This window comes from Calonectris borealis, chromosome 13 (genome assembly GCF_964195595.1).
Source record: "Calonectris borealis chromosome 13, bCalBor7.hap1.2, whole genome shotgun sequence".
Taxonomy (NCBI): Eukaryota; Metazoa; Chordata; class Aves; order Procellariiformes; family Procellariidae; genus Calonectris; species Calonectris borealis.
In genome coordinates this window covers 7627213-7651695 of record NC_134324.1, presented here as the reverse complement: position 1 = coordinate 7651695, position 24483 = coordinate 7627213, and the positions used below count along the sequence as shown (strand labels likewise).

The 24483-nt window shown below is 47.4% G+C and overlaps 1 protein-coding gene across 10 annotated transcripts in view; it reads right to left on the bottom strand.

The window, feature by feature from the left end:
- Window positions 1-24483, bottom strand: part of ATP11C (ATPase phospholipid transporting 11C (ATP11C blood group)) — a 61345-nt gene that overhangs the window by 11951 nt on the left and 24911 nt on the right. For 5 of the 10 annotated variants that reach the window (XM_075161992.1, XM_075161991.1, XM_075161986.1 and 2 more), the window contains 23 exons: window positions 23513-23593; window positions 22418-22525; window positions 21144-21272; window positions 18622-18725; window positions 17886-17936; window positions 16956-17020; window positions 16277-16358; window positions 15755-15905; window positions 14907-15104; window positions 13830-13991; window positions 13476-13633; window positions 12513-12584; window positions 11542-11615; window positions 10800-10903; window positions 10010-10191; window positions 9191-9454; window positions 8677-8851; window positions 7901-8003; window positions 6533-6678; window positions 6093-6152; window positions 4913-5040; window positions 2230-2365; window positions 339-404 (listed from right to left, as the gene is read on the bottom strand). In XM_075161992.1, the coding sequence (XP_075018093.1) occupies window positions 339-404; window positions 2230-2365; window positions 4913-5040; window positions 6093-6152; window positions 6533-6678; window positions 7901-8003; window positions 8677-8851; window positions 9191-9454; window positions 10010-10191; window positions 10800-10903; window positions 11542-11615; window positions 12513-12584; window positions 13476-13633; window positions 13830-13991; window positions 14907-15104; window positions 15755-15905; window positions 16277-16358; window positions 16956-17020; window positions 17886-17936; window positions 18622-18725; window positions 21144-21272; window positions 22418-22525; window positions 23513-23593 (2799 nt within the window). Of the gene's footprint in view, window positions 1-338; window positions 405-575; window positions 838-2229; window positions 2366-4912; window positions 5041-6092; window positions 6153-6532; window positions 6679-7900; window positions 8004-8676; window positions 8852-9190; window positions 9455-10009; window positions 10192-10799; window positions 10904-11541; window positions 11616-12512; window positions 12585-13475; window positions 13634-13829; window positions 13992-14906; window positions 15105-15754; window positions 15906-16276; window positions 16359-16955; window positions 17021-17885; window positions 17937-18621; window positions 18726-21143; window positions 21273-22417; window positions 22526-23512; window positions 23594-24483 lie in introns of those variants that run through there. The other 5 variants (XM_075161989.1, XM_075161993.1, XR_012675527.1 and 2 more) reach the window with 4 other exon arrangements.

The following is a 24483-nucleotide window of genomic DNA, read 5'->3' as shown; positions in this document are numbered from 1 at the left end:
CTCCTCTTGCTGGAACTGAACGCCAAGGGGTGAAAGTGTGGGAAAAAGTCAACCGTAACCAACTGGAATCCTCAGAAGAGGGCAAAAAATAGGAAAATAATTTAACCAAAACATAAACACTTATAGACCAGCAGAGCCCAGGAATACAGGCCGTAGACTATACAAAGGACAGCAGTCAATTAGCAAGTTCTGCCTCTATGGAAGAAGAGAAGATTTAAGTGTGGTGGGAAACGTATTCATAGAAACTTCACGTTCACTGCACGATTTTACAGTGCGTACACACGCATCGGAAAATGGCTGCAGAAACAAGTGACTGAAAAAGGAAGGAAGAGCCTAACCTTCAGAGTGACGGTGAACACCAGCACGGTGAAAACAATCGTCCCAAAGGTCCAATTCCCAAAAACCTGAAAAACACATTACATTGCCACAGGCGTCTCAGTCCACCTGCTTGGAGAGGCACAGAAACGACGATGAGGACAGGGGTGCAAGCAGGGACCAGAGGGGAAGGACGGGATGGAGATACTGCTACGGGGGATTGATGCTCGGAGAGGCGATGGGCGCCCCGCACGACTCACCGCCCGCTACGCTACCCTGTGCCATGCAGTGCCACACGGATGGGTGACCCAGAGTTGGGACGGTGACAGGAACAACCTCCTACTAACAGCAATGTCGATCGAGGATACAAGTCATTGGACCACCTGTATTTCATGATTTCTTGGTAATTTACTCAGTTTCTGCTTTCTCGCAACACCTCTGCTCATCGTCTCGCTTTAGTCCCATTTGCAGAACGCACCAATGGGTATTTTTCCATCTGGTTTGGTTTGCGGATACTAGTGACTACGCACGACAAAGAAAAGCAGATACTGTATATAAATCCAAATGATGGCAATGAATGGGAGGGATGCTTACCAAAGGCTGTCAAGATCTGAATGCATACATTAAAACAGAAAGTGAAATGTAAAAGTTTTCAAAAAATGCAAAAAAATTAAAGTCAATAGGAGCGAAAAAGGAGTCAATCAAACATACATGGATATTATGAACAATTGCTGGTAGCAGTTCTTACAGGCATAAGTGTTTACAAAACAGGACGTAACCACAAATCTTATTTTAGTGCCACACAGACTTGATCTCTCAAGGCATTTGCAGAACATATCAGTGCTTCGTGTTTTATTCAGATACAACCAGAATGGCCATAAATACAGAAAGGCACTGAATCTACAATATAGGGGCTTGACTAATGCTGGCATTGATGCAACATATGCATATACATACATAAATTTAATCAGCTTTTCTCCAAGTGTTAGCGACTAAAAAAAGCTAATGTATTTTCAAGGGTCAAAAGTGATGGTGTAAAGAAGTTTTCCATCAGCTGAGATCTGATAACACACTGCGTACCCCCTGGGGAAAAGGGTCCTGTGACAGCCCAGGCCACCATGTGTGGCAGCCACACTGCATTAGTACTTTACTCTGTATTCAGTTAACCAGCCAAAAGAAAAAAAAAAGGAAAAAGAAAAAAAAAATTCAATCTTCCCCCCCGCCCCCGCTTTCTGCACAAGTTAACCCGGAGCAGCTCCCACACCTCGCTCACGTGGCGATGCAAAGGCTTGTCCCGACACCAGAGGCACGAGCAAGCAGACGGCAGGGAGAACAGCCTGCTCGTTCTGACAGCAGTGCTAACTTATGCTGGCTTCGAAACGGCAGCAAAAACCCAGCACCAGCCTTCCCCCGTTGCAAAGGGAGGAGGACAGCTGAAATCGCGCCCTGGGGCAGGTGCGGCACACAAGCGGCCCTGTACCACGTCTGCGCTGACAAGCAGCGCCTTATCAAGGTGGGATAATTCAGTCGCTCGTCACCAGCCGAACACGTGCCGAATTCCACGCGGCACGGTGGTGAGAAGGACGGATACTGCTCCTGCCCCGGGCCAACGCCTGGGACCATGCAGAAGAGCGCCGTGCAAAGCTCACCGGGTTGGAATAAAGCTGTGTGTAAGATCAGTTATTTTACCTAGTGAGTATAACCAGCTCTGCCCTGTTTCCATGGCAATTTGGAAAACGTTTCATTTCAAGCATTTGCTGCAAAATCACACCACAAGCAAGGCTACGCTGTTGGACAAGACTCGAGACACACCGCACAGATTAAGCGTGTAGATAGTCGCTGCCAGGCGTATAAAAGAGGCAGTGCACAAAAGAAACACTCATCTTTCTCTTTCTTTTTTTTTGGTGGTGTTACCTTTCCGTTATCTTCCAACGATGAATTTTGAAAAAGAAAATAAACCCCAAAGAAAAACACGAGTCCTTCAAAGGCGCCCAGAAAGGTCCAGTACAGGAACGGCCTCCACTGCAGCATCGCATTATCCGACACCTTCCTGCCAAGAGACGGAGTAACAAGAACATCACCATCACCTTTAGGATGCGCTGCAAAGCCCCTTGCAGCGGGCTTTGGAGCAAGCCCTTGCTGTAGGAGACAAGGAGGTAGAACACATAAATATCTGCCAGCATACAGGACATAAACAACATTTGCCATATGCAGCTGCTGGTCATGAGAAATCATAAGAGGTTCAGCATACGAATTTGTTTTGTCCTTCTCCTCTAGGTAACTTGGATTAAAATCCAAGGCAGCCCAAAGCAAACAGCTGTAATGCTGTCCTGAGCCTCTCCCACAGCCCCCGCACTGCCCACGCTCTCCGACATTAACTGCTGGATTTTACAACCAGGGCAATGCTAAAGAAGAGCCGTACGGGACACGGCGAATCTGTGGCATGTTTCCCCCTTTTTGCTGAATGCACAAACTCCCTCTTTGAGCAAAGCTCTGCAAGTCCCATTTCTGGAAGCAGTGTTTTTCTGCACAGGCTGAAAATAACCTCCTGAATCGTATGGTGGGTGTTTTTAACACGGGGGTTGTAGCAGGAGGCTTTTGACTGAATATAGGATGAGATCTGGCACGGAGGCAGCAGCAGCAAACGGATGCACTACGGGCAGAGCTCTGCACGGACTGCAGGCAAAGCCCGGGGAGAGGACAGCGGCCGTCAGGGCAGCAGGGAGTTAAAAAAAGTTTCCTGCATCATTACCTTTTCAGATTACTTTCTTTAAAATTTAAAGATTGATGAGGGATAAAAGCATGTTTATGGCAAATCCAAAAATCCCCATTCTTTTCTCATTTTTCTTCCTAACTATTAAAGTGATACATCCATTTTCAGCAAGATGCACCTTGCAAACCAGTGTGGTGCTGGGCTCCTATAATTGCAGTTTCTAAAACAAAACCCTACGGAATCCTATGCACCATGTTGCAGTGGCAATGCTCTAACATACTGCAGTTTGGGTATGAGTAAGGAGCACGGATAAACGAGACTGTAAGTGGGTTTTATTGCAAGGAGAGAGAAAATACAACCCAACTTCTTCATTGCGAGCTCTGTTTTGTATTTATGTCCTGCAGCACTCATCGTAAACAGGATTTTTACAGCACCTCAGACTAGAGATCTGCACTGCAGCAACTCAGCACTTCATACAGCAGAGGCACAGCAGTTGTTCTGCATTCAGCAGCACATGCACAATCATGAATATTCAAACTAAACCTATCTGCCTACCCAATTAATCTGTTTTCCCTCAATGGACGGACCCCAGAGATCAGACAGCCCACCAGGCGAATGCACAGGGACCTGCTGTTATTGGTCTGTGCCGCACAATATTCAATTACCAATTTATTTAAAGATACATGCGATGGCATTTTGTCGTACGAGTGGAGGAACACAGAGGTCTAACCAATCATGGATCTGAGTACTTATTTCAAAAGCACCCAAGCCCCCTTCCTAGTCTTACTGCCCTTATTGCATTTGCTGATTTTTCTATCCCTAAAGCAACTTTCACGCAGTATCTTTAGGTAACTGCGAATTCCCTCTGCTGTCCCTGCAAAGGCATCACTCTTGGCTCGCGCACGGCTTTGCCGCACGCACCTCCTCCAGGCTGAGGAGCATCGTACAACGGTGACAGGGCTTGCATAGGGCACCAGAGCAGCCCTGACCTGATCCCTCTCCAGAGGGGTGAGCTCGGCACTGAGCTTACTGCCAGGCAAGGGAATTAGCAATAGTGATGCACGAACAGGGGCTTCCCCAGAAAAGCATCTTCCTCAGTCCTTGCTGAAGGGCTGCACCCAAGTACGCGTGCGTGGGCAGGGGTGGGGGGAAGATGGGAAGCATCTCGGTTTCCGTGGGAGGTTGGAGCCCCCCGCAGTTGCAACCAAAGAAGGACAGAAAGCAACCAGCAAAGCAGAAAAAGGCAGTCTCCTTTTAAACTCAGCTTTCCACGGGCAACGCGGCAGAAAACTCTGAGCGTCCGGATCGAAGAGCAGAGTTCCCCAATAATAGGCTCCCATATGGGGATTTGGCCTGTGGAGGGGAAGCCGGGGTGAAGATATCCATTTAGACCAGCTGAGAAGATACCTCCCTGAGCTGGGCTTCAGGACCATTTGTCTTTCTGAAAATAACTGGATCTTTTTTCCTCCTGAAAGCTAGATCTCCCCTCCGTCCATTACACGCTCTATCATGTGCTTGGCTCATGCTGCCTGCCGCAAAGCTAACGTGAATGAATGGTCCGGCCACACTCACAGCTTGATTTTTCTTACAGATGAAGAATTCCACCTACAGTTTATTTTTTTATAGAGACACAGCAGCGCAATTTGCTAGACCAGATACTGTCAGAGAGCATAAATAAGTAGAAATGGGGCGTAAATAGGACATTGCTCAGCTCTAACACAGAAGCAGCAGAGCCAGCAGGGACAGAAACAGCCTTTTCTGCCGTTCTCGGCGACCCCATCACCCACACGCGACAGGTACCCCTGCTGACACTCCTGCACCAGTAAAACTTAAACCATGGATAACCAGGTTGTGCTGAGGCTTACCCAGTCCAGCGCTACTTACATATAGAGCTGCGGATCTGAGGTCAGCCTGTCGATGTTGATATGCTGCTCCAGGAGGCTGTACGCCAGGATAGGCAGCGATGTGAAGCAGATGTTGTACATGGTAAGGTAAGCAGCATCATACAGTGGCTTAAAAGAGGAAGAAGGGGTCAAATGAGACACAAATTCCACTTTAAAAGTCTCCCCACAAAGAGATTAAAAGTTTCCAGCCCTTGCCTCCGTACATAGCCTACAGATTCATCCCTTTGTCATAGCCACACAGGACAGTTTCATTTGATATGGGTCACACTCCGTGCGATGCCAGGGGGGCCAAGGCAGCTGAGGCTGCGTTGCCGGGACCCCACTCTCACCACTGGGAAGTTTTGTAACTGGCTGGTCTCATCACCAGCTCATTCTCCAGAAAAATGTGATTCAACAGCCCTTATCACAGCTTTTCTGTAGCTGCTCTTGTGCTGCTGTTTCTATTAATATACTTGATGTCTCCTGTGACTCTCTAAAGACTAGACTGTTTTAGAGGAACTATGGCTTCTTTTTTTTTTTTTAAAAAAAAAAAAGCAGCAAGTAGTTCTGCCAAGACAAGCAGAGAATTATCTCCTATGACTGACTCTTCCTTACCATTACTTTTGAGCCCAAATAGACACAAAAGCCCCTAAGTTGACACAAAAGCCCAAGCACTTGAGCCCACCCGCCACACGGACCTGTCCTCCTGACGCTCACTGGGACTAAGCAAGGCTCTGACGACACTCGTCGTGTGTCTTTTTTAAAGGCTGTCACAAAAGAACAAACTGTTCTTCCTTTTAAGAGACACCTTTAATGCAGGGAAATACAGCAGGGGAGAAAAGATCAGGAAGTCTTTGAAAACTTTTTCTCTTAAAAGAAGGAGAAGCAGCAAAAATCAGGTGCTGACAAATGAGCTAAACCCCTCTCTCGTTATTTTAGGAAGGTGTCCGTCTGCATTCATGGATGGGAAAGAAAGCAGGTTTCTTTCTTTTCAGTTATGGGTCTCAAAAATATTATGCTCCAGATACAGTGCTGAGCAATGAGGTCAGTTCCTAGCTCCTACTGTCCTCTGAAGCGAGGTGAGGAGCGGACAGGACACCAAAAGCCAAGTCTCTGCTAGGAAGCCCCATTATGCCACTTGCTTTTTATCCTGGCTTTATAGACACGTTATTGGAAGTTACCTGCTGTGAGAATCCACAGAAGAACTGGTATAAAAACTGTGGTAAAATGAAGCAAAGGTTCTAGGGAAATGAAAGAAAAATGGTTAGCAGGGAAGCGCTTCACTCCTCAATCTAAATCCAAATAATTTTTCCGGTTATCAGATATTAGTGTCTGATATTACAATATCAGACAAATTAGGGTATTGTTTTCTACCAAGCACAAAACTAATCCAATGAGCTCTTAGTATCTGCAGAAGACGCTGGAAGAAAGCCATGCTCAGGCTCCCCTGTAAGCACTGTTTTCAATTGACAGGCACACGGCAGAGACACAGCCTGTTCTAGGGAAGGAAATCAGAACTACAGAATATCCTAGACATTTTTTTCCTGTTTACTATTTTTTTTCTATTGTCAAAGAAACCCATAATTATAAACACAGAAATAAGCTGCACACACATCCTTACCTTATAGAAGAAATACTGTACAAGGTGTGCTATTCTCACGTAATATAAATGCCCATGTGCTAGTAGCAATTTTCTTAAATGCTTAAACTTTGGCACAGCATAGTCACTGTTTCTAGAAGCCTGCCGTCCTTCTTTGCCTTTTATACCTGGAGATAGAAGCGTGGCAAGGGGTTAATCTCTATGGGACTGGAATCAGGACCGATGCTATGGCAGGGGGTTAATCTCTATGGGACTGGAATCGGGACCGATGCTATGGCAAGGGGTTAATCCCTAAGGGACTGGAATCTGGACCGATGCTATGGCAAGGGGTTAATCCCTAAGGGACTGGAATCGGGACCGATGCTACCCACTAGGTTTGTTCACATCACTGTCTCACGGCATGACAAAGGCCTCCCCCTCTCGAGTGCCCCAGGAGAGCAAAACACTAATGTGCTGCAAGACTCGGCGTGGTTTTGGCTCCACAACAGTCAGACCTGCCTCTGGAGTTTTTAAGCTATATTTAGGTTGCTGTCTGAGTTCCTATGTAAGAGCATGTGGCGAAGAGTATCTAAGCAGACCTGATAAAAGATAAGGAACTGGTTTCCCTCCGGGCTTGCCCACATCTCACACAGTCTAGTTATTTCACTGCAGACGCTCAGCCTCCCGAAACATCCCCGCAGAGCAGAGCTCAAGAAAGACAGTTTTGTGCACTCAAAAAGCCACATCCAAACAAACCGCACTGGGACCCCATTCATTAGAGGGCACCGCGACATTTCCAATAGCCCCAAATAAAGAGGCTGCCCTTTCTCTTCCATCAACCCTTCTTTAGCGGTATTAAAAAAATCTCCAGTATTTCCCTCTGACACCAATCTGCAGAAAGGAGGATAGTTTCCAGCCTGATGTCAGTCGTACGGACAGGGCAGACTCAACATAACTGAGCATCAGCCCCTGGGAAACACGTACGGGTCCCCAGTGTTGAGTTACTAGCAGCTGCGACCAGTTAGCCCTAATAAAGCCTGGTATTTTCATCACACTGCCTTTGCAACAACTGCCAGTAATCACCCATCAGTTTGCTACTTGTGCCATTTTTTTCTGATCAGCAAGCAACCTTTACCACCTTGAATTTGGCCATAGAGTTTTTGAACACCACCTGCGGTTTATCACTGATAAAGAGAACAGTACTATCAAAGGTGAGCAGTAGATGATGATCCCAAGCACTTATCTGGAGTCAAACCCTGGCTCCAAAGAAAGCAACGGCAGACTTTCTGCATTTTTCAGCGGGATCAGTTTAGCCACGTGCAATCAGAAATACTGACTGTGCCTCAAGAGGGAACGCCAGCCACAGCAGACAGGTCTGAGGTGTCAGACGGGTGTTATCAGGGGTCTTACCTATTCCAACGTGCGCTTCCAAAATCATACTAACATCATTTGCACCATCCCCTATGGAGAGTGTTATGGGGCTCCCTTTTGTGTTCTTCACCATTCGCACAATCTAAAAGATTTAGAAAAGGATAGCAGCAGAATTCACTAAAAATCTGCCCCACTTGCAAGAGCCCCCCAGGACAAGTAGCCAGGCTTTTACAGCAGCAAAATAACACCTGCAGAGTTCAGATTAATAAAACCCCTTGTTATTTCCTTCGCCGTCACCAACCAGAGCAAAAGCCAAGATCCAACTGCACAGGGCTGAAGGACAGTATTTAAAAACAAATCCCAGGCAGCAGCATCCCGTCCTTCCCTTCTGCCAGACCCCGCTCTCCCGAAGGTGGGACCTCTCGGGCGTTTCAGGGGGCTGGAAACCCTCCCAGAAACCCTCCCGCGGGGCCGAACCACACCGCTTATCAGGCTGGGATACCATCAGCTGGCGTGAGAAAGTCAGAGACTCCACTTGACAAATTTAGAAAGGAAAAAAGAACAAACGGGGTTTTTTGTTTATTTCTAATTGGCTTGGGCTTGCGGCTTCCTGCGAGCATATTAAACGAAGGTTTTAACATTCAGATTTGAAAGACTGCTGTGTTTCCATCACACTCAAGCTCAGACAAGGCTTACACATAGCCTGGAGAAGCCCCAGCTGATTAAGACAATCAGGTCAAGTCCCAGCTGATGGATTAAAAGCACATCACATCACCTAATGACATGCTTCAGTCGGTTAGAAGTAGAGCAAATACCTGTGCTTTCTGCAAAGGAGCCATCCGGCAGCAGAGGACTGCGGTACACTTCAAGCAGATTTGTAGAAATATGTTTTTGTAATTACTAGAACTGGAGTCCTGAGAAGGGTTGAGTATCAGCGACAGCGTTGAGCCATCTATAATCAGGCCGTATTCTTGACTCAACGTCCAGCTTCTGCAACGGAATGAGGAACACGTTTGAAATAAAAATCAGATTTTAAGAAGTCAATCTAGCCGCTTGTATCATCTGAGTGGAAAAGAAATTGCTTTTGTATTAATCTGCTTCCCATCCCTTTTTGGGGGCTCAGCAATCTTAAAAAGCTTGGACTGAATGTGCGCTCTTCACTAAGGGAACCCTGTCATTAAGTTCAAAACCAACTAACACTAGAAATGATGAGCAAAGCGAAGGAGCCAGCTGCAGCGAGTCCCCAGGGCCACAACATGGTCCTATTTCTTTATAAACTTTGCACCTGCATCCCAAATGCACGCGGGCTGGGTCCTCTTGCTCACTTACCTCTTCAGACCTCCCCGGCTTTTGGGAATGTCCTGAATCAGCTTTTTATGGTACTCCATCAGCAGCTCATGGAGCCGATCCTCCTTTCTTTCGCTCTCGCCCACCGTTTTTGCCGTCAGCTCCAGCAGCTCGGTGCTGGTCTGGAAAAGCCTGCAGGCATAGCAGGTGGATTTGGCAGTTTCCATCTTGTCGCCCGTCAGCACCCAAACCTTCATGCCGGCTGCGTGCAGAGCTTCGATCGTCTCTGCCGACTGCTCCTGCAGCCTGCAAGCAGAAGCAAAACATCAGTCCTCAGGTTGGTCCACACTTAATCCATATAACTCTTATTTTGCAGGTAGGAAATACCAGCTCAAGAGATGTTAATTGATTTTGCCCGTGCTGCAGAGATCACTGCCACAGGAATAAGGATTAGAAGTCAGTAATCCCAAATTTTTATTTGCAGCCAAAAAAGAAAAAATCACTGCATTATATTGTGAGACCTAAGAGTCAAGAGTAAGAGTTTAATTTACACATACGGTTACTATAACTGCGAAACTGGATTTGTTTTGATGTGCAAATTAACGCCGTGTGTTTAATTCACTCTCTGGAAGTGCGAGCACTTCTGTAGCTTCATGAATAAATCCTCATTCTTACTACACCAGCCAATTTTAGCAACTAGGGCAGTGTGTAATGGGTTGTGCCACAGAGTAATTAATTGCCCTGGACGCTCCCAGCATCTGCCTGGCTGCTCAGTTCCACCACGGCGAGTCAGGGCCGCGGTGCCACGTCGGGGAGACACTGCAGGTACCGCAGCGCCGGTGGTGGTGGTCACCTCTTTACCTGTCCTCGACAGCAGTAGCCCCAATCAAGTGCATGTCTGCTTCTGTGTCTTCAAAAACCTTCGCCATCTTTTCCTCCCTGTCCTGCAGAGCCATCTTAGCTTCGTTAAGTTGTCTGTCAATTCTGTCATACTCCTTCTGAGTTAGTTCTTTGAATGCCACACAGAGCGTTCGGTAGCCGTCCTGGTAGGGGGAGGGAAAGAAAATAAAGCGGACAAGAGCTCTAAAACCAGATTTTCTACAGTTCTTCCCTTTAGGGTTAGTGCTTTTCTCCACCACCAGTGCCTTCTGTCGCTACTGACCCTGATGGCAATGACAATTTGTTGGCTTGAGACAAAAGACCAATTTCTCTGTGTTTAAACAGTAACTTCCTCCCATCAGAGTAACCGTGGTTATGCTTGTTACGTGCATGCAACATGGCAGACAAAAACTAAGAGAGAAGGACCAGAGCCGAGAGCGTGCATCCAGCAGGAGAGCTGGGACCGAGTGTCCCCACGACAGGGACCAGGCACTTCTCCCATCGGAGGAAACCGCCTGCTATTGTTACTTCTATTTTTAACTTGCTTGGGAGATGCTCGGACACAACTGTGATGGAGACCATATAAGTATATCAAAAGTCAAATAAACGTTGGAAGCCAAAGAAACAGAAAAGGAAAGCAGCCCGGCTTCAAAACAATGTGAAGTGACACGCAGATTTTCAACACTTCCCTCCAAAGCAAGGTCACATCCCTATTTTTGGAATAAGGCTTTCCTGACCCCGGGAGCCAGCCAAATTCCAGCCGCGTGCTCACCATAGCATTGCGGTCCACGTGGACTTTCGTTTGTTGGATTTCTTCTTGCTTCACCCTTGGAAAAATAGAGGAGTCTGCTCCTTTACAGAAGAGAAGCAACTTTCCTAAAAGCAAATTATAAATAGTTTATAGCATTCACAAGCCATAGAAAGACTTAACAGATTCAACAGCCAGCAAATGATGCAGAGGGAGAAAATCTGGCAGGACTAACGAAGGAACCACTAGCAGCCTGGTTGCCCACCAAAAGTGGCCTCGCACTAACCTGTGCAAAACCTTGTTTGACCTCAGCTGCGACATGGGGTGTCCCTCCCTGCCTCTGAGCAAGCTTTCTGCAACAGGCTGGACAAAGCAGTTTATTTTTTCCTATTTAGAAACCTTGGCAACCTTTTGGAGGAGAGTAAAATCAGCATCCCATACCCTACGGGACTGACATTTGAGCAGGATGGTGACCTCTGAATTTTTGTCTGCTAACCCCATGAAAACCCACCCTGCCCAGGGGAAGGTCTCAGATCTCCCCCTGTAGTTGTACCTCCAGGCTGGAACAAGGCAAGCAGGGAGCTCTCCGTGGGTCACTGTCCCCTCCTCTTATCTGCTGCTGGCCCCCAACGGCTGCTATGGAGAAAATTAACTCTATCCCAACCAGACCCAGTACAGAATTTAATTAGACCAGCTTAGGAAACCTAACAGCTTAGCCTCTCTGGGCACACATGTATGGGAGTCCAGAAATGCGTTTTGACTGTACCCGAGGTGGTTCTCACAATGACACTCATACGACGACGGACAGGATCAAAGTTCAACACATGGAGAAGTTGGTACCTTCAAAAAAGCAAAAAAAGAATAGAGTTCAGACTCAGTGAAAGAAAAATAACTATTTAAGACAGAAAATCACTAACAACGAGCTGCAGAAATCCACACACCCTACAAGTGGCAGCACCCACCGGGCAATGTACTTTTTACAGCTACTGCACAAAAAAAGGGAGTAAAAAAAACTCCAGTGCTGCTTTGAGCGTTGGGGCTGAGGGGGTGGGTGCACACAGGAGACCTCCCACCGGACAGCAAAGCTTTGGGTGACAGCTTGTGCCTGTGCTCCCCTCACTGCCCTCCGGTGCACCGGGACCCCAGGCTGGGCAGCGGCTCAGCTCTGGTATTTAAATAAGAAGTTTCCCCGTAAGGGGAGTAAGAAGTGAAACTTGCTTGTGAAGGCAAGTTCTCGGGGAGCACTGGGATTAGGTCAGTGACGCTTAGATGTCCCACAAGTTGTTAGCACAGTGTAAAATCTAATTATTTTCAGGAGGGGAAAAACGTCACAGGGAAGGGAGCCATATCATGCAATTTAGGCTTAAAATATCCCGCTGTGCGGCCCAGCCACTGTCCGTAAGGTCAGCAACCTCCCGTGAATGCCGGGAGCCATCTGCACAGCCGGGTATGGATGAAGGACACATGCAAGGGACCACACGCGCCCAAGGGACCTGAATCTAGATGGCTCTAAAACCGCCAGCAGGTTTTTGCAAACAAGCCTTCCAGCCTGCACCTTGCTGTGCCACGCTTTGTAAAAAGGACAGGATCTCTCGGGCAGGTCAGCCCGGTCTGACAGCCCGCGCGGAACAGCTTGGACCTTGCCAGGTTGGCCACGTTGACCAAACTCGACTAAGCCGGGCGGGAGCTGGTGCGGCACTAAGGGCCCTGCTCCTCAGCAGCCCCTGCAGCACTTACATTTCAGTTTCATTCTCTTGGTTTCGTATTTTCATGAAATCGTTTTCAAGTCCTAGAAAAGTGAAACCATACCTGTCAATAAACAAAAGGACAGAACAACATTGAAAACACCCATTGGCACATATTATACATTAACAACGTTCTCGTTTCACCTTCTGTACTGCAGAGAAGAGCAAAGAAGTTAGCGAGCCTGAGCTAAAAAGCTTGGCTAGATGTTTGCTTGCTCATGCAGAGCCTGCTGTGATGTTCTGGCACCGCTCCCATGACCTGGAGAGCTGGGCACCACAGTGTGCAGACGCGGAGAGCCTCTGGACGCGGTCCCCCGGGTCTCCGGCAGATTTACAAGCCATAAGCAAGTACATACAGCTGCAACAGCCTCCGCCTAAAACCCAGGGGCTGGCAATAGCATAGAATGGTTTGGATTAGAAGGGATCTTAAAGATCACCTAGTTCAACCCTCCGGCCATGACCAGGGCTATCTTCCATCCAACCTGGCCTTGAGCATCTTCGGCAGGATTCAAACATGGCTTTGATAAAAGTAACCCATCCTATTATTTTGCCAAGGAAGCAATTTGGCTGCAATATGCACACGGTAACTGGTCTCCATTTCTTGGGGATTAAAACACATGGCCATGGGGGCTCCAGCAAAGGAGCCTCTGCGCCAGCCGGGCACTGCAGCACCTTGGGGCTGCTCTCAGCAGTGAATGCAAACCACGGCCTCCCGAGAAGCTGCTCAGGGAAGACCCTTTACAGAGCATCCCCTTTTACAGAGAGCTCATTTAAACTCACAGGCTCGCGTGGCTTCACAGGGCTGCGGGTCAGGCCCAGCGTTGGCATCACAATGTGCTTCCCAGAGAGAGATGCAGTCTTGACCCGGGAAAGGGGTCTACTACCTCCAGATAACCCTCACCTCCCTCCCACCAGGAGAGAGGGAATTAAAACCCCAACATCTTCATATTCTTACTTTTCTGCGCCTTTCACCAGAGCAATTTCGTCTGGGGAAGAGGAGATATAGGTGTATTTGCGTTCTGGATGTCCTATCAGCCCATCCACCTGGTCTGCTTCCTTGATCTGGACGGTGTGGCACAGGCAGAGGGCTCGCAGGAACAGCTCCTCGCGGCTCTAGGCAGGAGTGAGGGAGGGCTCGTTACCAGCTTAATGCTGTGCACCGAGCCCACCTCGCAGCACTTGGTTGTGATTTTTGCGTATGCATGTTTTAAAACAAAAAACACACCCCTCGCCCCCAGCTTCTGCTGTAGTTCTCCAGCCAGGAGCTGACCACAAAACCCTAACAGTCATCAACGCGCAGATTTCTTACCTTTTCTGCTTTGCCATAATATTTTAGGGGTCCATCAGTCTGAGAGAAGCCATCCACCTCCGAAATGCAGTCTTTGTACTTGTGCCCGTCTATGCAGCACTCGATGAACTCCATGCTGTTCTCCGTCAGGGTCCCGGTTTTGTCCGTGAAGACGAACTCCACCTAGAAGCAAGCAGGCAGGCTGCCTCGCTGCCCCCCCAGCCCCGTGCGCCGGGGAAGGAGCCCCTCAAAAACCAAAAAGGCTGGGGCATTTTAGTGCATCTGTGGCAATGCTGGTGAGTACTTTGCTGCTATTCTAAACCTGGATCCCCCAAAAGACGCAGGTGTCCCATGGGAGTTACACCACTGTGTAATTTTACTACTTTGCTCCTCAAAGCAGCTCCTTTGTTTTTCAGTGGTTTTGCACGGGTGGCAGGAGGCATCTCCTGAAGACTTAAAATTTGTTTCCAGGCTCTACGTTTTCCCCTCATCCTCTTTATTGGGTCCTTTGCTATAGCTCCTAGTGCTTATAGAGCTGCTGCTGCAGCTCTGCTGCCTCCTTTGGAGATCCTCAATTTAGCGCTGTATTTAAATTAGATAATGCTACTCCAAATCAATTTTTTATTTTTTTTTAAGCAAAATAAAAGCAGGAGGCACTTCTCATATCCCACGCTCAGTCTCTCCTGACGTAGATAAGAAAGGGAAGCCTGAGCTACCTAATTGCCCCAGCAAAGCCAGCAGCAGCGTGGCTGCATGTGCGCTGCACGCCCAGAGAGATGACCCGGCAGACGTTTTCGTTAATCCTTGAAGAGACAGAGGATTTTTAATTGAAGCAGTGAAAGCAAACCATCCTGACACGCAGAGCACTGCGCCTGATATTCCTCAATATGGAAACAATTGGCATGACCCAATTCCTGCTCTTTCATGCACTATTTATAACCTTATCCATTTCACAGAGCGAGCAGAAACACATTAAATGGAAAGTGCCACCAAACCGGCTGAAGCTCTGCCCTGAGGGGAAGGACTGCCACAACAAGGGTTCCAAATGTCCTCCTCCAAGGGAGAACATTTTCATCCAAGCAGATAGCATGTTCTGACCTGCCCGAGCTCTTCGTTCAGGTCCGAGGTGTTCACCAACGCCCCCTCTTTTATTTCTTCGTCGTACATCTCCTTGTCCCAAGAGATGAAGAAGGAACCCAAGAACTTCTGCATCTCTACTGTAACGTACATGGAGACCGGGATAATAAAATTGAAGAGGACCATAAACGACAAGAAGTCCGTGAACATCCGCAAGACCTGCAATGGAAAGAGGAGAAGAAGATGCAGTCTGTGCCCATCAGGTGTAACTCAGGGGCAGGTTACAGCAACACCTCTGGGGTTTTAGACAGCTTTTCTTCTAAGGTTAAATTAAAAAAAAACCACAACCTGAAAATGAATACAGCTAAGATACAGGACCAAATTCCGTTTTCCTTCAATGTAGAAAATCTCATTGTCTTCTGCAGATCTACGAGGGTATAATACAAGAGTATATCTCACTGCTTCATAGTGACCAAATCCATGGTTTTTTCAAGTATATTCCTCTTAAGAATATAGTGCTACAGGCTCATTCTGATCTCAACCAACTAGAAAAAAGAAGCAATTTAAGTTTACCTAATAAAAGCTGAAAGATAGAGCAAGTTCAGATAAGAATCCAGGTTAAATCGGCTGCGGCATTTATATAATATATATAATACTTATTTATGCTTTGCCCTGCTCCACGCAAGCATCGCCGTGCACAAGCACGAGGGGCAGGAAAGAAACACAAACAGCAGGAGAGCTCAAAGAAAACGACCGCGCTTCCAGCGAGCAAACAGGACTCGCAGGGCTGGCAGAAGACACTATCAGATTAAATAAAACTGTCAGAATAAGTAAAGCTGGAGGAGGTGCTGAAATACAAATCCACTTACCTTGAACGTCTCTCTCTCTTTTTTAGTCTTTTCGTTGTACCAAGGCTCATCATTAAATGGATTACTCTGCCAAACATATTTCAGAGTCGTGCACACAGTAGCCTTGCTCAATAGGATGCACAAATACACTATCAAGAAAGCGTTGATAGATCTGAAAAAATAGGTTTCTTTTTTAAATTCTTGCAGCTATTTTTACATGGAAAATAATGCAAATAAGCAGGAACAAGACTTCCTTACTTTTAAGAAGGGAATTACAGAACAAGTGCTTTTGACAGTGCTGATATTCAGGGTCAGTTCATATATTTTAACATTTCTTAATTTTGTTTTTAAATAAAAAAGCTACTAAATGATGCAGCTTCTTGAAAGATATGCTTAATCAAATATACAGATTTCCTATGCAATCAGAGAGCATCTGAAACAAAAGGCAGCAGATAAGGGGATTATTTCTGTACAAGTCATCCATTAAAAAAAAAAAACCACACAACAGCTTTTACCGATCTTTTGCCGACTATAAATACTCACTTTTCTACAGCAGACCGTTTCTGAGATTTCCCTTGGTAGTTCAAAGCCATTTTCGTTTCCATTCCAGTATAGACTGCAACTCCTACAAGGTATTAAAGCAGGGTTCATAAGGGACTCGCAGCCCCGGGGGGACCCAACTCAGCCATAAGGGGCATCGGTGTTTACATGAAACGAGAATCTCAGTTGAAGAAAGAGGCATTACCCAAGGACTGTTCAACTACAGAAACCTCTGAGGCTGCTAGTAATGTAATTGCATATATCCCAGAGCACTGAGCAAGAGCCTATGGATCACATACAGTCAGAAAAAACATCAGTCTTCTGTAACAGCCGTCACCCTCGATCACTAGCGGCTGGGGCTGTGATCCTAGCACACGTTTTCAGCGAAGGATTTGGGAACAACTCCCTGCTCTTTGTATCTCAAGCAAAAAGAAGAGCTTGCTCAGGTGCATGAACACAACCTGCACAGCTTGGCAGCACTGCAGATACACCCAGCATCTCCTAATTTCACCCTGTCAGCTTTGCAATCAGCTTGCGTACCGAATGCAGACGTAAAGCCCTGGCCGACAGGCAGCAGAGAAGTACTTTCCCTCTCCAGATTTAGTGATGAGCATCTACATTACTTATCAGAACTATTTAAATAAACAAAATAATAATAATAACAACAACAACAACTGTTCACCATAAATCTTCTTGGTATTTTTCAGGGTAGCACCTTTCAGCAACAGGTTTTCAGGACCCAAAGACCTAAACGCAAAAAAAGTTATAACATTACATCACTCTAAGAACATTCAAACTGCTTTACAATTTAGACCTAGACATAGATTATAAAGCTAAACAGATGCTCTTTAGATCCGATTACTTGATTTGTCTGTTAAATTGGGCACTGCTTGAGTTTGTTTTTCTCTTTATATACTTATATTTCCATTTCATCTTACGCAGACTATTCTGGGTGCTCAAAGTTCTAAATTTAATGGGGGATTATCAGTCAGGCTTTTGAGGAATAAGTGCAAAACGTTCAGATCTAATATATTCCAGTACTTATATAAAAATCTGATTAAAAGCATCGAAAACCCGTCCATTCCAGCACAGTTGATCAATAGCACCATCAAAGCCGATGGCTTATTTTGCTCCCATTTGTGTTTTTATTTCTCTTCGAAACCCCCACTCATAACCCTCCGTGGCTTCTAGGGTCCAGGTAGATCCACCACAGCATGAAACATGGCCAGCACCGCTCCAGTGACAGCCGTCTGGTTTTGATGACTTATAAACATTATTTGCTTATTTTTTCCCCAAAACACTCTGATGTTTAAGTTTCTGCTTTCCCTCGAATAACAATTTTTTGCAATCGCCTGGTAAGTTTGTTCCCCATCAGCAGGGGAGGACATTACCAGATGGTCCTGCACTGCTTCCCCAAGAGGGGCTCCAATAAATCACAGGGTGGCAGAAGAGCGTAAGGGGAGAGGTGAACTACAGGCCTCCCTTTAAGAATGAAATATTTGGAATGGTTAAAGAAGAAAAACCATTCCCTAACGATGGCAGCACAAGTTCAGATCCTTGAAATCTGATGTAGATGCCCAACCTCTTTGAGCGAGGCGGCTGCAAGACCAACCTGGCTACAGGCTCTTGGTTGCTTCTGTAGATGATAATTCTTCCAACAAATCTGCAATAAAAATGAGAGAAACTTGTACTACAAACACATTAACCTTATAGAGAGCTACTACAGGCATACTAAAAAATGTCATTGACGGGAGATGAAAACAAACACATCAATGAGTGCATTTGAGAGTTTAATGCTGCAGAGGGGTGGCTGCGCTCGGGACAGATGGAAACCACGCGCTCCCCGCGGCCGGGGGTGCCCCCCAGCTGCCACCCACCAGCGGAGCAGCAGTACCTGACCGTGCCTACGCACCCCAGCACATCCCCATTGCAGAGTGCAACACACCCCAGCAAACCTCCTTCAAGAGATTTAACCACAAAGACCGCTTACTCCTGGAAGTCATTCAGCCCAACGCATTTTCCTTGAAGGTAGAGTGGTCTAAGAATTGGCATACGGGCCATTACTACGGCTGAGCTGATAAAAAAATAGCTCATTACACCATGAAACGCATTTCACCAGGGAGGTTTTGCTGCAAAGAAACTAAGCCCTGAAGAAGTCCAGTGTTGACTTTGCCATCCTCGTATGGAAGAAGCCCGGCAGCTCATCGCTGCCTCAGAAACCTTTCTGTCTCTGATGAAAAGAAAACGCCCTTCGCTTTGCCGAACCGTAACTTATCGGATCCCCTAACCGATGGTGCTGCAGGGAGATGACCCCGGGCAGTGACGGGGCAGGAGGAGCACATACTCACTTGTAGAGGTCGGGCTGCGGCTGTTCGCACTCGATGGTGGCGGTGAGGGCGTCAATGGCTTCGTCCGTACAGAGCACGGTGGTATCCCGCACCGCGTAGTGAGTCTGGGCAGAGAAGCACAGGCAGCGTCACCACGAGCCCCCAGCAACACAGCCCATGTTTCACCCCCTTACTTAAAATACCACCGCGCAAAGGCTCGCCAGCACCGGCAGCTCACCCGAGCCCCGCTCCCACAAAACAGCTGAAGCATCTCTCGGCTAAAGACTGAGGTCAATAAGCTTAAGAGAAACCGTAGCGGGAAGGCGCTGCTGGATATCTGTTCGGTAAGGCGTGTACCAAAAGCCGAGCATCTTTGGTTTTCCCCCAGGGACTCGCTGCTGCCCTGGCTGGGGTGGGGGGAGGCTGCAGGTGCCCCCGGGGCGAAGGGGCTCCCGGGGACCACCCGCCCGCCTCTGACGGTAATTAGATGCCAGCTCCAGCGCCCAGGGATCAGGCAGAGCGCTGGCAGGCTCCAAGCTATTTTTAGCAGCTGCTGCTGCTGCAAAGGTTCATCTCTCACAATTAACTGGAAAGCCCACGAAGGATCTGCTCGCTGCCTTCCAGGCTCTATTTATAGGAGCCACCTCAGAGCTCCAAGTCACGGCGGGCTGCATGGTAGGCTGCCTTAATCCATCTTCATAAACAAATTCATTAAAAAGCTTCCTCCACTCCTTACGTTTGCGTTCCCCTCCCTGCGCATCCTGGGAGGAACCGTTGCGTTATACGCTGTAGCCATGACATTATAAATACCCACCTTCATGCCATTTTGGTAACCTGCCTGGCTTTTCATCTTGAAAGCAGACGCACAAACACACACGCATCTCCGGTATAAATCAGAAACACAACTCAAAACCGTTCCTGCAGTGCCCGGTACCAAACCCAACCCTTGTGCAGGGTTCTGCATCCGCTGCTCCTGTCACCACGGACACTGCGCGATTACCAGCGATACTTCAAAGCCGCCTCCTAATCAATTCCACAATCTTTACATCCTCGGTCCCTTAGCGTATTTAGAAAACACATGTTCTTTTAGATTTGTGCTTCAAAGACAGAGCCCTGACAAAATCCCTTTTACAGTTCTGCTCCAGTTTCACTTGACCAGGCATCTTTCCCACACCGCGGCCTGACATTCCCCGATACCAGGAGAATCCCCAGCAGATATCGGTGCAGATGAGGTTTTGCAAGTACCCGAGCGTGCTTCTCTCACCGTCCTTTTGCAGCAAAGCCTGGTTCCTAATGTTAGACCTATTTCCCCAACCAGCACTTGCTTTTCTATTCCCCCCCCTTCCCCTTCAAACTCATCTTCATCTCATCAAGAAACAGGAGACAGCTCCCAGTCACCTACAGGAATTCCCAAACCAGGAAAAAAACACCACAGCGTTTGATATAGAAATTCAGCATTGAACTTGCAGACTCAAAAGTTAGTAAGAGCCAAGACTCTGCAGAAGTTATGTGAACTCATGCATGTGATACACCTGACACAAATAAGCAATTGCCTATTTAGCATGGTTATCTATTTTTAGCCTCAAACCACTTCAAACCACTCCTCTTCACTAGTGGAACCAGTACAGTGCACCAGCACTGCATCAGCTCCTACACAAGATTTCCAGTACCAATTAACAGCCGGCTATAAAGAGACGAGCCACAGACCCCATACAATACATCTCAGATCGACAATGGTATTCCCACCGACTGCAGAGTGTGCCAGAATGAATCACGTCATTTTAAAGTATCTTCCAGTCTTATTACTGCAGTTGCTACTCTCTGTATAAATATTTATCAAATGCAAGTGCAACCAAACGTTCATGTCTTCTAAGTATATAAGTTTTTTGTTGTTGTTGCTCCTTCTTTCCCTGGTTTGGGGAGGGGGGGGATGAATAAAGAAAGAAAATAAACTGAAGAGCAGATTCATCCTGAGCAAGACTAGTATTACATTTCACTGCTTGATTCAGGGAAAGGGAGGGAAAAGAAACCCAGAAGCAATGTTTTTTCTCACGCTGGTGAAAAATTCCCCAAATGAATCTAGAAATACTGCCTCAAAAAGTCCCCGATCTCACTGGAAAAGCTCGGTTAAGTAACGGATGCATTGGCAGGTACTGGAAAGGGAGCTGAAGCAGCCGCAGGCGCTGCTTTACCGATGCGCCAACCTCCCGAGGAGCAGGGAAGCACTAACACGCCTCCCGTGACGGGCAAGGAGGCAGCGAAGCTGCATCGATAAATATCGATACAATTTGGGGCAGCGCCAGCAGGGATGGCTGTTGGAGGCAAAATGGAAAACAAACAATCCCCAGGAGGGCTTCGGTGCTGGGAGCACTGGGAGCAGATGGAGGGAAGAGCTGTAAATACAGCCACGTGGCCACGGGGATGGGCTCCCAGGGAGCACCCTCCAGTTAATCACACAGCCCCTGGTGCAAGCGCCGGCTTCAGTGGCAGCTCCAGGCACCCAAGTACCGGCTCCCGAACGCCATCCCATCCATCCCCGTCACCTTGAAATTGGACTCGCCATCGAGACTCGCTGTAGTGACGTAACAGGTCCCGTCAATGCTGCTTGAGGCCAAAAATATCAAGTCACAGGGGAAGGTCTCATCCGCTTTCACTTCTACTATGTCTCCAACCTGGAAGACAGGAAACATTTACATGAAAAGCCCTCTCCGTTGTTATTAGATAGTTACGGATTTAGCTTCTCTCAAAGCCTATGAGAAATCACCTTGGCTAAGAGGGAAATCAGGGTTCAAGAGGTGCATGGGTCCCCGAGCATCGCTCCACAGCCCGAAGGGTCGATCCAGTCCAGCACCAACACAGAGTGCCCATGTGGCACAGGTAGTATTTATTTCTCTGCTAAATCATAGAGGAGTTTGGGTTGGAAGGGACCTTTAAAGGTCATCTAGTCCAACCCCCCTGCCATGGGCAGGGACATCTTCAACTAGATCAGGTTGCTCAGAGCCCCGTTCAACCTGACCTTGAATGTTCCCAGGGATGGGGCATCTACCACCTCTCTGGGCAACCTGTGCCAGTGTTTCACCACCCTCATTGCAAAAAATTTCTTCCTTATATCCAGTCTAAATCTGCCCTCTTTTAGTTTAAAACCATTCCGCCTTGTCCTGTCGCAACAGGCCCTGCTAAAAAGTCTGTCCCCATCTTTCTTATAAGCCCCCTTTAAGTACTGAAAGGCTGCAGTAAGGTCTCCCCGGAGCCTTCTCTTCTCCAGGCTGAACAACCCCAAGTCCCTCAGCCTTTCTTCATAGGAGAGGCGTTCCATCCCCCTGATCATTTTTGTGGCCTCCTCTGTACCCACTCCAGTAGGTCCATGTCTGTCCTGTGCTGAGGTCCCCAGAGCTGGACGCAGGACTGCAGGGGGGAGTCTCACCAGAGCAAATCTCAATGGAGCAAAAGACTCCGTACTTGTCTGAAGTGCGCTGTGATGAATTAATGTCAAAGCTAGTGTACTTTCCTGCTGTCCTTGGGAGAGTTGGAAATAGAAGAGGACTGGCTGTCCCAGAGAAGTGCAAAATGCTGACAGATCTGTCACTTGTCAGCCCCGGTACAGCTTTTGCGAGACAGCTTTTCAAAAGCAATCAAAAGGCAGCTTCACTCCTTAACCGGGAACAGCTCTCTGAGCATCTCGTCTGAAAGCCAGCACGCCGGGGCAGCTCTAACCGCAGCACAGCCCCCCTCCCCTGCCCTCGCCTCCTTACCACACGCCCTCGTGTTCCCATCGGCTTCAAGGATAACTACATCCGAGTTCTCTGTTAACAGTTACCTTGATTTTTTCACTCTCTTTCTGCACTTGCTTTGCATTTTCGACAATGAAGACGTTGCTTTTGTTCACTTCGTTGTCAGCTCTGTGCCTCAGCCAGTCCTCGTATCCCTAGGCACACAAACACAGGCAACACAAACTCGTAATGAAGTAAATAAACTAACGAAAGAGGATGAGTGAGGATGGAGAGAGAGGGAGAGATTAAAAAAATGAATAAATTAAGCAGTCCTCAGACCTCCTTCATGCTTGACAAAACATCAACCACAGTAGCTCAGACTGAATCAATTTATTTTAAAAACTTCATATGCATATTTGACAGATTCAGAACAGATTAAAATAACACAGTAAAATAATCTATATGCAGCGCATGTAACGAGCAGCTAAATTACTGTAACATGTTTCTATTATTCTCAGTGTTGGCAAGAACAGGCTGATAATATGAATAATACACTCGGCGCCCTGCGACTCTTTCCTATGGTAACGCAGGACAAGACTCTTCCTCTTCAGTCTCACTGAAAGAATAAAACATTCAGATTTGAAGCAGATGGGTTTTACTCTAGCTCTCCCTTTCTGGCCCTTGCAGAAGAGACTTCTTTTATTATTCAATCCTTCCGTAGAGGAAATTTTAAATGGCACATGTGCGAGGGAAAAGGTCTTTTAACGCCGCAAGAAGATGAGGACCACATATTTTCGGGACTAGCTGAGTGGTTGAACAGAACCTGTCCTTTCCATTTACCCACACGGGAGCAGAGCGCAGGCTATATTTGGAGCACGTCTCTGCATCCTGCAAAGACTCGGAGAGCACTTCTAAAAAGAGAAGAAAAATTCAAGTAAAGCCAGAACTACAGCGGTAACCTTTACTGACCCTCACGGCTTGCTTACAACAGTACATATAGAGATGTTTTACGTTGCCAAAACAAGAGAGAGAGACCAATCTTCACACTCAACACGCAGCCTCTCTTGAAAAGCACCACTATATGTGCCTGACCTTCTGAGAAGGGTTCACCAGCCCGTTTTGGCGAGTATATTCAAATACATGCTCATCATTTTCTCTACCACATGTCCCAAAGAGCATCTTCCTCTCATTGACACTTGTACCTGTTTGATAGCTGTGACAGTGATGACAAAGAAGAGTGGGAGGCCACTGGTCACCGGGCTGGTCGGGGTGTCCACTATCACCTGCAGAGAGAAAAAAAAAAATGTACTGCTGACAACTGGTTTTCAGGCAGCAGAAGAAACAAAAACTCTGGTAATGGGGGAAAAAGGGTGCTCATCCCACTGGGGGTAAGTCACAGCCCAACAGAAGAGGGAGGGAAGGAAGGGGCACACGAGAAGGACCAGCACAGACATCCCCAGGAGTGCTCTCCTCCATCTTGAGAAGACTACAATCCCTCCTCTCCTGAAGACCGTGGGATGTCCTCAGGTGGGAAAAGCCCTATCAGAAGTAGCTTAAAACCTAAACTTGACCTTGCACAAGTGGGAGATAAAAGCCTGGATGAACAGGCTACTGGGGATGGGCTACATAAACACAGCTACAAGTGTGAGTGCCAACAAGCCTGCTCCCACCACGGGACGTGCTGGAGAGAACCGAGGCAGGGAAGGAGGATGGGGCAGAGGCAGCAGCAATGCATGAAGTGAAAAACACCCTCATTTCTCACTGAGCCACAGGAGGGCCATTTCTCCTCTTTGGCAGTGAAGATGGGGCACATCTGAACCCTAAAACACGGCTGGTTACGAGAGGGAGGACAGTACCAGTCGTCTCGAACCACTGACACTCAGATTAAAAATAACACACTTCAGCCCAAACTAGCTAGGAAATATATTGCAGAATGGAACACGAATATTTAAGTAAAACAAGCTCTGAAATTTGGAGTTAAGAGCACAATTTAAGCACAGCGACTGCACAAGGGCCTTGGGGTGATAGCTGGATTCTTCCCAAGTCCAGTGCAGCACCCGAGCTAGCGCCGCGGTGAAGCCCAAGCCCCTTCATCGTTAGTTAAACCTTCGGGCTGTGCGAAACCGACTGTTTCTTCTGACTGTATCATGACTTGGCCCGAAGGGTAAGAATG